At 45.9% G+C, this 14,882-nt stretch overlaps 1 protein-coding gene across 5 annotated transcripts in view; it reads left to right on the forward strand.

The window, feature by feature from the left end:
* LOC119971619 (PHD finger protein 21A-like) overlaps positions 1 to 14,882 on the forward strand; it is a 502,987-nt gene that overhangs the window by 261,223 nt on the left and 226,882 nt on the right. For all 5 annotated transcript variants that reach the window (XM_038807414.1, XM_038807416.1, XM_038807417.1 and 2 more), the window contains exon 4: positions 4,644 to 4,790. In XM_038807414.1, the coding sequence (XP_038663342.1) occupies positions 4,644 to 4,790 (147 nt within the window). The remainder of the gene's footprint in view (positions 1 to 4,643; positions 4,791 to 14,882) is intronic.

Genomic DNA, 14,882 nt, shown 5'->3' on the forward strand with positions numbered 1-14,882 from the left:
GTAAGACCTTCCCTCCATACCAGGCAACATCCTAGTAAATCTCCTCTGAACCCTTTCCAAAGCTTCCACATCCTTCCTATAATGTGGTGACCAGAACTGCACGCAGTACTCCAGGAGCGGCCGCACCAGAGTTATGTACAGCTGCAGCATGACCTTGTGGCTCCGAAACTCAATCCCCCTGCTGATAAAGGCTAGCACACCATATGCCTTCTTAACAGCCCTATTAACCTGGGTGGCAACTTTCAGGGATTTATGTACCTGGATGCCGAGATCTCTCTGTTCATCTACACTACCAAGAATCTTGCCATTAGCCCAGTACTCTGCATTCCTGTTACTCCTTCCAAAGTGAACCACCTCACACCTTTCCGCATTAGACTCCATCTGCCACCTCTCAGCCCAGCTCTGCAGCTTATCTTGCGGTACACCACTAGTAACTGAACTCCAGGATGAACATTTGCCATCAACCACCACCCTCTGTCTTCTTTCAGCTAGCCAATTACTGATCCAAACCGCTAAATCACCTTCAATCCCATACTTCCTTATTTTCTGCAATAGCCTACCGTGGGGAACCTTATCAAACGCCTTACTGAAATCCATATACACCACATCAACCGCTTTACCCTGATCCACCTGTTTGGTCACCTTCTTAAAAAACTCAATAAGGTTTGTGAGGCATGACCTACCCTTCACAAAACCGTGTTGACTATTGCTAATCAACTTGTTCTTTTCAAGATGATTATAAACCCTATCTCTTATAACCTTTTCCAACATTTTACCCACAACCGAAGTAAGGCTCACAGGTCTATAATTACCAGGGTTGTCTCTACTCCCCTTCTTGAACAAGGGGACAACATTAGCTATCCTCCAGTCTTCCGGCACTATTCCTGTTGACAAAGACGACATAAAGATCAAGGACAAAGGCTCTGCAATCTTCTCCCTGGCTTCCCAGAGAATCCTAGGATAAATCCCATCTGGCCCAGGGGACTTATCTATTTTTACACTTTCCAAAATTGCTAACACCTCCTCCTTGTGAATCTCAATTCCATCTAGCCTGGTCGACTGAACCTGAGTATTCTCCTCGACAACATTGTCTTTCTCCAGTGTAAACACTGACGAAAAATATCCATTTAACGCTTCCCCATCTCCTCTGATTCCACACACAACTTTCCACTACAGATACTTTCCACTATAGATCTTGCTCTATATGTAGTGAAAGTGATTTGGAACATTTTTAAAAGTGTTAGATAATGTTGGTCGTTCTAAGTTAGTGTGTTTAACACTCCTCCAATAGAGGCAGTGTGCTTAACACTCGTTTGGCTCTGTTTCTTATTTCTATGCTCTGGAGTCGCCAGGTGCCGTAAGAGACACCGTCACAAGTGCTAAGGTCAAGTTCAAGTCAATAAAGTCATACACCGATTAGTAAGTCCAAAACAATTAGAGTTTATTATAACAATTATAATAAAGAGTCATGCACACCCTAAAAGACTAATACTTAACTAAGTAGGAACAAGCAAGGTCAGGGGACAAGGCCTTTGTTCCTTTCTGGTCTGCACCTTCTGTTCGCTAATAGTCGGCAAGAGTACAAGCAATGCCTGGGTCACGTAGCGATCGTCGTTTTGGCACTTACTGATAGATGGCTGTTGCTCAACGGCTGGTGATGAAAGACAGGATCTGGAGGCTGGAGTCGGAGGCCGGAGTCAGGATGCAACAGACCTAGGCCGGAGTCAGGATGCAACAGACCTAGGCCGGAGTCAGGATGCAACAGACCTAGGCCGGAGTCAGGATGTAACAGACCTAGGCCGGAGTCAGGATGCAACGTGCGGGACCTTCTTTTTATAGGTCCCCAGAGGTCCGTGCCCCTTGGGGCGGGCTCTCTCTCACCTGCTGGGGATCGATTGGGTCCTTCCCAATCGATATGATTCGAACCCCCCTATCCTGGGGTCGTTTCTCGATGGCTGGGGCGGTTCCTAGGGCTCATTGTTCTGGTTTCTCTGCCGCCACCCTGGCTGGGTAGCTATAGAAAAGTATCAATCGATACTTAAATGTATCTATTGTATCTGGGACTGTCCCGGTATCACCTCATTAGTATGCAGATCGTTTTCCCATTAACATCGCTGCCTGGACTCTGCAGCTGTGGGGAAACCGGTTTTTACGAGTGTCTCACTGTTGAAAGCTTCTGCAAGCTGTTTGTCCTGGACTATGTCCGTTTTTCCCTGCAGTCGTTGCAGTTCTCCATTTTGTATACTGGTGTCCATTTTAGATGGCTACAATAAATGTAAGTTAAACTGTTTAGCTGGGAGTGCCAGAATAGCTTGTATTTTCACTACTACTGAGATGAACTAAGATGGTAACGATCAGGTTTTGAAGCTCCAACTTTGGTTTACCTGTTTACTTGTTAAAATAATGAGGATGCTGATCAGAACGGTGGTACAGTGGTTAGCACTGCTGCCTCACGACGCCGAGGCCCCAGGTTTGATCCCGGCTCTGGGTCACTGTCCGTGTGGAGTTTGCACATTCTCTCCGTGTTTGTGTGGGTTTCACCCCCGCAACCCAAAGATGTGCAGGCTAGGTGGATTGGCCACGCTAAATTGCCCCTTAATTGGAAAAAAATAATTGGGTACTCTAAATTTATAGAAATTTTTTTTTTTTAATTAAAAAATAAAAGATAATGGGGATGAAGGACCAAGTTATACTCCTGTGTTATTTTGATAATAGTGTGCATTTAACATTCGTTTTTTAAATTTCTCTTCTTGGGTGGGCTCCCATCACTTGTTTCCTTAGCCTTTTCGCTGAGCAAAGGCCAGATAAACTACTTTTGCTGCTAATGAATTAGTTGCTGAGAAACAGGTAAGAACCGCAAAGGGCTAACTTTTTTGTGTCACTGTTCACTTGGTGAAACCGATTCCTGCTGTTCGGTAAGGATAGAAAATGCTGGATTCATGCAGCAGGGCCTGTGGAGAGAGATAAACGCAGTTAAGATTCCATTCCATATGACGCTTCCTCAGAACTCGAGGGGGAAGAATTTATATAGTTGGAGAGGTTGGTGAAGGAGGTGGGGCAGTATAGAAGGGCAGAGATAAGTCTGAGCAAAGGAGAGATTGACAAAGTGTCGTGGACAGAAGACACAAGCCATTAAGGCTAAAGAATGCTAATAGTGGCAAGTGGTGAGATAGAACGTGTGAATAGAGGAACAGAATTTTTCAGGAGGAAATTTCATTTCAGGTGAAGCAGTATTTCACTTGCACTCCTTAACTTGATCTACCATATTCAGTGCTTTAATGCAGTCCCCTCTACGTTGAGGAGACTATACACAGACTGGGTGACCGCTTTGCAGAACACCACCTCCAATCCCAACCTTTTGGTCGCTTGCCATTTCAACTCAGCATCTTGCTTTCACGCACATATGTTCGCCTAGGCGTGCTGCAATTCTCCAGTGATGCCCAACGCAAACTGCAAGAACAACACTTCATCTTCCAATTACAGCATGTTACAGCCTTCTGGACAGTTCAACAACTTTAGACTGTGAACTTTTCCCTCCACCTTGATCACCCCACCCTCTTGTTTTTTTGTATATTGTATTTTCAGTTCCCTTGGCCTGCCCCAACACAACCCCACACCATTGCTCTCCCACATGGCCACATATCCCTTGTATTCAGGTTTTTTCCCACTGACCTTTCTTCTATCAACACATTCTTCTACCTTAACTTTTGCTACTATTTGTACTCTTTAGTCCTAAATGACACCATTAACACACCACTTTGTCTTATGTCCATGACATCTTTGTCGATCTCTCCTTTGCTCCAACCTATCTCTGTCCTTCTATTCTGCCCCACCTTCTCCACTTGCCTCTCATGTTGAACTAGTTCTTTATATCTCTACCCCTCCTCCGTTTCTGTAGAAGGGTCATGTGGGCTCAACAGTAACTCGGTTTTTCTTTCTCCAGTCTCTGCCAGGTTGCTACGTTTATTCTGCATTTTCTGTTTTTATTTCAGATTTCCAACATCCGCAGAATTTTGCTTTTATCTTTCAGCTTGGCGCCTGTTTATAAGGTCACCTAGTAATATAAATAAGACCATTGATTTGTAACTCATTTAATCCCAATAAACACCGTGCACTACTCCCCATCAGATCTTTCACATGACTCTAAAGTTTTGCCTCCATCACCATATGCTGAAGTACAGTTCAATCTTGGGCCATTTTTTGTACGTAGTGGAGGCAAGAAAATCAGGCAGAGTAAAAGATGAGCTACTGATTCGTGATTCGTGTACCAGATGGATTTTTATAGCTCATTGTGTGGAAAGTCTTCAGCATAGTATCCAGGAGTAGTGCGAGAGTGATGTGTTGTCTTTTTTGTCATTCTTCATTTTCTTGTTGCACAGAATTTGAGTAGCTTAAGATTAAGGACAATTTTCTGTTTCATATACATTCTTCATAACAAGCCCTAACAAATTAATGTAATTTCCCGTACCAGCCTCCCCGGACAGGCGCCGGAATGTGGCGACTAGGGGCTTTTCACAGTAACTTCATTGAAGCCTACTCGTGACAATAAGCAATTTTTCTTTTTTTTTAAAATAAACTAACTTGAATAAAGTATTTTATATTACTGAAATGCAAATTATATCCAAGATTATTTTCTTTTTCAGAAAAAAGTGGTTGAACAGTTGAGGAAAGATTTGATGGTAAAACAGGAACATCATGACGCCAAACTGCCAATACAACAGCAGCAGGTACCACCACAGCAGCAACAGCAGACTGTACCACAGCTTTTACCACAGCTGACCAGTCCACAGGTAATAGAATAGAACATTTTGCAGCAAGGCTTACGGCCCCTCTAATTTGGACTGTATTTTTATTGTGTAACTTTGCTGGCTAGGTCTTTTTATGGAACTGCCTGTTGAATATATAATTTGTAAATCCTCACAGCACCAACACACTGTCTTATCTGACAGTACCAGCACTGCGCTTTATATTTGTACCAACTTTCTGACTCTCTGATGCACACTTTAGCTTCTCTTGTGTAAGTTTAACCAACTTACTTGGGTTGACTGTTACATTTAGCATCTACTCCATGTTTATTACATTCCTGCCTTCCCTAACCATGCCTTTGAGTATTGTTGGCAATCAAGTCATAGAATAGATCCCTACAGTGCAGGAGGAGACCATTAGGCCCATCAAATCTGCACTAGCTATCCAAACACTCTACCTAGGTCCACCCACCCCGTCCTATCCCCGTAACCTAACCTGCATATCCCTGGATACTAAGGGGCAATTTAGCATGGCCAATCCACCTAACCTGCACATCTTTCGATGGTGGGAGTAAACCGGAGCACCCAGAGGAAATGGAGTGTATTTGTATAGTTTGTATCGTATAGTGAGGGTCCTAGATTCTTGGGATACCTTCCTGTATGCAAATTACAATAAGGTAATGTTTTATCTATGACTGTAGTCATTTTTTTGGGAAATTATTTTAATTAAATTATTAACATATAAAAAATGGCAAAAGACATCAAACATTTTTTTTACAAAAAACCCACCCCACCTCCCGATCTCACCCAACCCGAGCTACCCCCCCCCCCCCCCCCCCCCAATATCTAGCAGTGCCCAATTCTTTACAGTACATACATACGGTTGCCATCTACGATAAAACCGTTCAACCCCCTTACAGTGTATTTGACCATCTTGAGATGCAAAAACACCATAAAATCCCGTAGTCATGCCAGAGCCTGCAGTGGTGTCACCAGCCTCCAGTCCAACAGGGTATGCCTTCGTGCCACCAATGAGGCGAAGGCCAGGACATCCACCCTTGCCCCCCCTCCCCAGTTGCGGCACATCAGAGACCCCAAGAATTGCTGCCAGTTGACAGGGTTCCACTCCCACATTCAGGATCATCGAGAGATGTAAAAAAAAACCCTAAAACTCCACCAACTCGGGGCATGACCAGAACAACGCTCACACCTGTCCTCATTCCTTCGAAAAAGTGGCTCATCCTTGCCTTAGTGAGATGCACTCACAAAACTACCTTTACAGAAAAAGCTTTACATTCATTAATGAGGCTCAACCTCGAGCAAGACAATGTCGCGTTACCCCATCTCAACACCTCGCTCCACACCCCTTCTTCCAGTGTCGGCCCCAATTCCAGTATCTTCCACCCATTCCACCTTCACTCCCTCAGCCTAACTCCTCTCCTACAATTCACCTGGTACATTCCATATGTATTACCCTCCACCTATCCCACGCAGCATAAGATCTGCTCCAGCAAGGTAGATAGGTAGATGGCTGAACCAACAGGAAGGCTGGCAGCAACCACTTAACCCAGCTCCGCACTGGAGGTACCTGAACCCCTCTGCATTTCTAACCCCTTCAAGCTGGCGAACCACCCCTCAAGAATAGATCCCCCACATTCTCCAACCCTCTCCCTCCTTGCACTGAATGTGGCATCGAGCCTAGCTGTCGCAGATAAGTGATTGGTACAAATGGGAGCCTGCTGTGAGGCTGCCCTCAATTTGAAATGTAGGCGGAGCAGGAACACTGGGAGGCACTGGAATAAGAAGACGGATCTAGGCAAGACATTAATTCTAACCAATTGAAATCAACCTGATAGGGGGAGACTATCCCATCTCCGCTATCCCACCTCCGAGACTATCAGCTTTGACAAAGGGTCATCTAGACTCTAAACGTTAGCTCTTTTCTCTCCCTATAGATACATAGAAGATAGGAGCAGGAGGAGGCCTTTTGGTCCTTCGAGGCTGCTCCGCCATTCATCACGATCATGGCTGATCATCCAACTCAATAGCCTAATCCTGCTTTCTCCCCTCGGCCTTTGATCCTTAACTTCAGTAGTAGGGAAGATGCTGGAATCTATCATCAAGGAAGAAATAGCGAGGCATCTGGATAGAAATTTTCCCATTGGGCAGACGCAGCATGGGTTCATAAAGGGCAGGTCGTGCCTAACTAATTTGGTGGAATTTTTTGAGGACATTACCAGTGCAGTAGATAACGGAGAGCCAATGGATGTGGTATATCTGGATTTCCAGAAAGCCTTTGACAAGGTGCCACACAAAAGGTTGCTGCATAAGATAAAGATGCATGGCATTAAGGGTAAAGTAGTAGCATGGATAGGGGATTGGTTAATTAATAGAAAACAAAGAGTGTGGATTAATGGGTGTTTCTCTGGTTGGTAATCAGTATAGCTAGTGGTGTCCCTCAGGGGCCCGTGTTGGGCCCACAATTGTTCACAATTTACATAGATGATTTGGAGTTGGGGACCAAGGGCAATGTGTCCAAGTTTGCAGATGACACCAAGATGAGTGGTAAAGCGAAAAGTGCAGAGGATACTGGAAGTCTGCAGAGGGATTTGGATAGGTTAAGTGAATGGGCTAGGGTCTGGCAGATGGAATACAATGTTGATAAATGTGAGGTTATCCATTTTGGTAGGAATAACAGCAAACGGGATTATTATTCAAATGATACAATATTAAAGCATGCTGCTCTGCAGAGAGACCTGGGTGTGCTAGTGCATGAGTCACAGAAAGTTGGTTTACAGGTGCAACAGGTGATTAAGAAGGCGAATGGAATTTTGTCCTTCATTGCTAGAGGGATGGAGTTTAAGACTAGGGAGGTTATGCTGCAATTGTATAAGGTATTAGTGAGGCCACACCTGGAGTATTGTGTTTAGTTTTGGTCTCCTTACTTGAGAAAGGACGTACTGGCATTGGAGGGTGTGCAGAGGAGATTCACTAGGTTAATCCCAGAGCTGAAGGGCTTGAATTACGAGGAGAGGTTGAGTAGACTGGGACTGTACTCGTTGGAATTTAGAAGGATGCGAGGGTTGATCTTCTAGAAACATATAAAATTATGAAGGGAATAGATAGGATAGATGCGGGCAGGTTGTTTCCACTGGCGGGTGAAAGCAGAACTAGGGGGCATAGCCTCAAAATAAGGGGAAGTAGATTTAGGACTGAGTTTAGGAGGAACTTCTTCACCCAAAGGGTTGTGAATCTATGGAATTCCTTGCCCAGTGAAGCAGTTGAGGCTCCTTCATTAAATGTTTTTAAGGTAAAGATAGATAGCTTTTTGAATAAAAGGATTAAGGGTTATGGTGTTCGGGCCGGAAAGTGGAGCTGAGTCCACAAAAGATCAGCCATGATCTCATTGAATGGCGGAGCAGGCTCGAGGTGCCAGACGGCCTACTCCTGCTCCTAGTTCTTACGTTCTTATGATCCCATTCTCCCCAAGTGCTATATCCAGCCACCTCTTGAATGTATTCAAAGTTTTAGCATCAACTACTTCCTGTGGTAATGAATTCCACAGACTCACCACTGTTTGTGTGAAGAAATGTCTCCTTATCTCTGTCCGAAATGGTTTACCCTGAATCCTCAGACTGTGACCCCTGGTTCTGGACACACCCATCATTGGTAACCTCTTACCTGTATCTACCCTGTCTAGTCCCATTAAAATTTTGTAAGTCCTGATGAAATCCCCCCCTCATTCTTCTGAACTCCAGCAAGAACCATCCTAACCTAGTCAATCTCCCCTCGTATGACAGTCCCGACATCCCTGGAATCAGTCTGGTAAACCTTCGCTGCACTCCCTCGAGCACAAGAACATCCTTCCGCCGAGAAGGAGATCAAAACTGGACACAACACTCCAGGTGTGGCCTCACCAAGGCCCTGTATAATTGCAGCAACGTATCCCTGCTTCTATACTCAACCTCTCGCAATGAAGGCCAACATTCCATGAGCCTTCTTTAGCACCTGCATGCTTACATTCAGCGACTAGTGCACAAGGACACCCAGGTCCCGCTGCATACTCCCCTCCCAATTTATAACCATTCAGGTAGTAATCTGCCTTCCTGTTTTTTGCTTTCAAAGTGAATGACTTCACACTTATCCAAATTATACTGCATCTGTCATTGATTTGCTCACTCACCCAACCTGTCCAGATCATGCTGTAGGATCCCTGCATCCTTGTCACAATTCACCCTCCCACCCAACTTGGCATCATCTGCAAACTTTGAGATGTTACATTTTGTTCCCTCATACAAATCATTAATATATATTGTGAATAGCTGGGGTCCCAGCACCAATCCCTGTGGTACTCCATGCTGCCAGACCTGCTGGGATTTTTCGGCATTTTCTCTTTGGTTTCAGATTCCAGCTTCCGCAGTAGTTTGCTTTTATCCCACCTCTGCAGGTCTGCCTTGACCTTCCCCACCAAGTTCGGCTTCCGAAGCAGTCCCCAATCTCCTGCCATCTGTACCCCCAAGTACCAGAAACTAGTCCCTCCCAACTAAACAGCAACCCCCCTAAACCAGTTTCTCTCCCCCCCCCCCCCCCCCCTCCCAACATCCGTAGCACCAAATATTCACTCTTCCCTATATTCTGCTTTTAGCCAGAATCCCAAATTGCCGCAAAATCCCCATAATGCTCCCAATAGATGCCACTGGATCCCTTGCGTATAACAGAAAATCGTCAGCACGTAACAATATCCTGTGCTGCACCCCCCTCTAATGATCCTTCTCCATTCCTTCAAGGCCCTCTGCCATGGTCAATGGCTCAATTGCCATCGCAAACAGCAGAGGAGTCAACAGACACCCCTTCCTTGTGCCTCGATGTAGCCACAAGGTCCCAGAGACCATATTGTTAGTGCAGACACTAGCTGGAGGTGCCACATATAGCAACCACACCAAAGACACAAACCCTTGATCCAGCCCAAATTTCTCCAATACCGCAAAGGGGTATTCCCCACAACACCTGGTCAAACGCTTTCTCTGAGTCCAGAGTTACCTCCGGCATTGGACCCGTAACTGGACTAAGCACCAAAGTATGTAACCAGCGCACATTTGCTGACAACCTCTGCCCCATCACGGTCTTCCCCTACTACCACCAGGTGGCGTGACTCTAGCCTTAAAACCAACACCTTGGCCAGCAATTTGGCATCAGTGTTCAACAGGGAGTTCAGACGGTATGACTCTAACTCCGTGGGGCTTTGTCCTTCAAGAGGAGCGAGGTGGGCGCCTGCCCCAATGTGCCCAGGAGCGCGCCTTGCTCAAAGGAGGCACTAAACACATGCAGCAAGAGCGGACCCAACTGACGTACAAACTTTTTTATAAAACTTGACCGGAACCCATCCGGCCCCGGTGCCTTCCCTGGTTGCATCTGCTTCAACGCTCCCTGGATCTCCTCCAAACAAAACGTAACTCTGCCATCCCTTGTCCATCCTCCGGTGGGTCCAACCAATATAACTTCTCATAGAAAGCATTCATCTTCCCTGGCTCAGAGACCAACTTAACCTCCAAGTCTCTAACCTGAACTATCTCCCTGTCCACCTCCCGCTGCTTTAGTTCATGTGTCAAGAGCTGACTCGCTTTCTCTCCATACTTGTATGCTGGCCCTTTTGCCCATCTCAACTGCCATACCGTGGCTTGCCTGTTGACATTGTTTGACAGCCACCCATCCGCCACCCTTTAAAAAAAATTTTTTAAATAAAAAATTTAGAGTACCCAATTATTTTTTTTCTCCAGTTAAAGGGGCAATTTAACATGGCCAATCCACCTAACTTGCACATATTTGGTTTGTGGGGGTGAAATCCACGCAGACACGGGGAGAATGTGCAAACTCCACACTGACAGTGACCCAGCCGGGATTCAAACCTGGGTCCTCAGCGCCGTAGGCTGCAGTGCTAACCACTGTGCCATGTGCCGCCCTATCCGCCACCCTTTTATGGCGCTCCTCCAACTCCCAGTGCCACTCAAATTGGGTCATGATCTAGATCACCACCGCCGAATATTTAACCGCTCGAACACCAGCCAGCAGAGTTCAACTCTTTTATTAAAAAAAAGTAATCAATTCCCAAGTACATTTTGTATACTGCAGAGAAAAATTAGAAATCCCTCTCGCCCAGGTGCATCCCAGGGTCATTCTGTCGAAGCCTAAGTGGAACACCTGGCTCACCCAGGCCTTCCGAGCCTGACCTGGTCTCATTTCTGCATGTCAGTCTCTTGTAAAATCACCACATTGGCTCCCAGACTCTTTTGATGGGCAAAAACCCTATCTCTTCTGAGTAGCCCCCCCCCCCCCCCAAGTAACCAACCATATTGGGGGCTTCTCACCCACCCCCCTGCCCTACAACCTTGAATCAGCCATTACCACTGCGGTAGATTACGCATTCCTCAACAATACCCAAGCCCTTGGCGCACCATGGATGATGACCTCCCCCACCCCGAAGATGAGGCAAAGGAACGTTTCTTCTGATCACTGCTTGCCACCTCCATTAACCCCATTCCCTTCCCAGCCAACTACACTGGACCCATCACACCTCGACTAACTGGCCCAACAATAATAATCTTTATTATTGCCACAAGTAAGCTTGCATTAATGCTGCAATGAAGTTACTATGAAAATACCCTATTCGCCACACTACGGCACCTGTTGGGTACACTGAGGGAGAAGTGAGAATGTCCAGTTCACCTAACAAGCACATCTTTTGGGACTTGTGGGAGGAAACAGGAGCACCCGGAGGAAACCCACGCAGACACTGAGAACGTACAGACTCTGCACAGACAGTGACCCAGCCTCTTCCCCCACACCACTCCCATTAACTAGCCTAACTCCTAGCCCCACCCCCCTCCCCCCCATATCTAAGCTCCAACCCCATCCCAACAACAAATGGATGACCCGGCCACAAAGAGCATGACAAACCTAACCCACCATGTTCTAATATTTACAATCACCCCAGCTCAGTTTGTACAGAAAGGAAAAAAAGCACAAGAAAAAAAGCTAAAATGTCCACCAACTCTCCTCAAACCAGTCCTTGTTCCTTGACGAAGGCCACTGCTTGCTCCAGTGAATCGAGATAATGGCCCTTCAAACCCAATGTGGCCCTCAGCTTCGCCGGATACATCACTCCAAATTGCACACCCTTTTTGTACAGCACTGCCTTCACCCTGTTAAAGGCTGCCCTCCATTTTGCCAACTGGATTCTGATGTCTTGGTATATGCGCACCATTTTGCCCTCCCAGTCGATATTCTGTTGCTGCCTAACCTACTCCAGGACCTTCACCTTCCTCTGGTAGTTCTGAAATCAAACCGTCGCCCCACGTAGTGGCTCGATTGGCTTCTGTCGCAGGGCCCAGTGCGCCCTATTTAATTCCAGCGGAGTGAGCATCTCATCTTCGCCAACAGCCGAGAAAACATAGCTGAAAAATATTTGATCAGCTTCACACCCTCCACTTCCTCCAGCAAGCCCACGATTCAGAGGTTCATATACCTCAACCTGTTCTCCATATCGTCTACCTTGGCTTTCAGGCTCTTGTTTCTATCCACGAGAATCTGCATTTAAGCCTGCAACAAAACCAGTCAGTCCTCGTGGTTCGACAGGGCCTCCTCAGCACCCTTTAATATCTTACCCTGCTCCTTCACAGCCTTGGCAGTTTTGCCAAGCTGCTACCAGAGCAGGCTCAATGGTGGCTTTATACGACTCGTTTAGGTTCCTGCCTTACAGCTCAAATCTAACTTCCATCTGTCTTCCGACCTTTTCCAACTTCTACGCTATCGCCCTCTGCCATCGTGTCTCCCTCAAATTCCGTTACCTGGCCCCCCGCCTGGGATTTCTTTTCTGCAGCCGCCTTCAATGCCGCTTTCAACATTCCCTCAGCACGTTATCCATCCTCCCCATTCCCTCCTCCGTCTGGCATCAGACATCCTGTCCTTAGCATGCTTGCACAGTGATTAGCACTGTTGCATCACTGCTCCAGGGACCCGGGTTCAATTCAAGCCTCGGGCGACCGTGTGGAGTTTGCACTTTCTCCGTGTGTCTGCGTGGGTTTCCTCCGGGTGCTCCGGTTTCTTCCCACAGTCCAAAGGTGTACAGGTTAGGTGGATTGTCCATGCTGAATTGCCCCTTAGTGTCTCAATGGTTGGGTGGGGTTACTGGGATACAGGATAGGGTGGAGGTGGGGGCTTAAGTAGAGTGCTCTTTCCAAGGACCGATGTAGACTCCTTGGGCACTGTAAATACCACAAATCTAGTCATTCTTTAAAAAATATTTTTATTGGAATTTTAACATTTCATATCAAGATTTACACAACACATAAATAGATAAAGGAAAAAAGAACAAGAAAGCAACCACACCAACAACATGTATATATCCCAGGTTGTCACAGCATCTGTGACCAGAGTTTTCGTAAACTAATTTCCTTATTTACAATGATGTACATAGTTACAAAGAGAACATTTTATTTACATTTATCATGACAGAAAGCGTCATATTGAATCATTGATTTTAGAGGATAAGTAAGGAAGATGTTCTGCTTTCTCAGTTCTTAACAGGGTCTTCCACCCTGTCTCTACACTATGTCGTGTCTGTAATTGCCGCCTTCCCATCGGTTCTCTCCTGTGCCCTGCCTCACCCCAGTTGCTGGTTACGAACAGGTCCTCAAAAACATTGGTAAACCTTTTCCACATGTAGTGAAATCTCTCCTCCGAACCCCTGATTGAGAATTTTATTTTTGCTAGCTTCAGGAATTCAGCCAGGTCTGAGAGCCATTCTGAAGCTCTGGGAGCCACTGGCGACCTCCATCCTAGCAGAAGTCTCCTGTGATCAGAGCGGCAAAGACCAGGGTGCCTGCTCCTTTCACTTTGAAGAACTCTGGATACTCTTGAGACCCCCGAGATTGCCACAAATGGGCATGGCTCCATCTTAACCCTCAGAACCCTGGACATGGCCTCGAAGTAGGCTGAGAAGAACCTATTGAGTCTGGAACAGGACCAGAACATATGGGAGTGGTTGGCTGGGCCCCCTGACACCGCTCACACTTGTCTTCCACCTCCGGAAAGAATCTGCTTATCCTTTTCTTGGTTAGGTGTGCTCTGTGCACCACTTTGAGTTGCACCAGACTTAACCCTGCGCACGAGAAGGTGGAGTTGATCTGTGCAGTGCCTCGATCGAGGGTTCTCCCCCTATCTCCATCCCCAGCTCTTCCCCCTTTTCCGTTGCGTTTCGTCTAGTGGGGTCCTAACCTTTTCTATGAGTCGTCCGCATATGGTCCTCAGTCATTTTAACTTGGTTTAGCATAATGTCTGAGCATGGTGACTTTAAACCTAACAGACTACTATCCTGAGAATATTATGGGGTGGATGGGGATGAGAATATTATGGGGTTATTTTGTTTGTCTCTTGACATAATTGTGAATAAATCCTCAAAGAGAAACATTTTGGGCGCCCAAATATGTTACCTATAATGTGCACAAAGTGCAAGAGCTATTGTACTGGAATGCTTTGATCCAGTTACTGTGATTAATAAATGCTCTTTCCTTGATCTATAAGCAAGGAACCTGTATCTGTGCCCACTCTTTTGAAAAGTTAATTAGTAATAGGTAAAGATAGCAGGAACTTGTACTCCGTTTACTCATACGTTGACATTGGTCATAGGTATTAACAAAATTCCACAATGTCTTTGAACGTGCCAAATCAGAAGTAGTGGTGCCTTTTTTATTTTACCTCCAGATGTTCTGCAGATGATACAAATTGAGCGGACTTTAGTAAATACCTGCATTACCACAATCTATCAGAACTCTTTGGTCCCTATTCCGTACAGGGTTAAATGGGTAATGTCTATTTATGTAGCTTTGTGATCATATTTCTCGTGGTATTGTACATCCGACAAGTTTTGTGATTTGTACGAGGTTTGGCCTTTAATGGGTATCTGGATCCATATCTGGTGAGTATCTGGATCCATATCTGGTGAATTGTCTATGTTCTGCCCATTGTAGTATATAGAGCACTTGAAATCTCTGGTAGCATGGTTTTGTTTCACGTGTGTGTTCGCGTGTGTGCGCTTTTGTATGTCTATGTTCGTGTGTGATCCTGGGATGCTCAATAGTG

The sequence above is a fragment of the Scyliorhinus canicula genome, chromosome 9 (assembly GCF_902713615.1).
Source record: "Scyliorhinus canicula chromosome 9, sScyCan1.1, whole genome shotgun sequence".
NCBI lineage: Eukaryota > Metazoa > Chordata > Chondrichthyes > Carcharhiniformes > Scyliorhinidae > Scyliorhinus > Scyliorhinus canicula.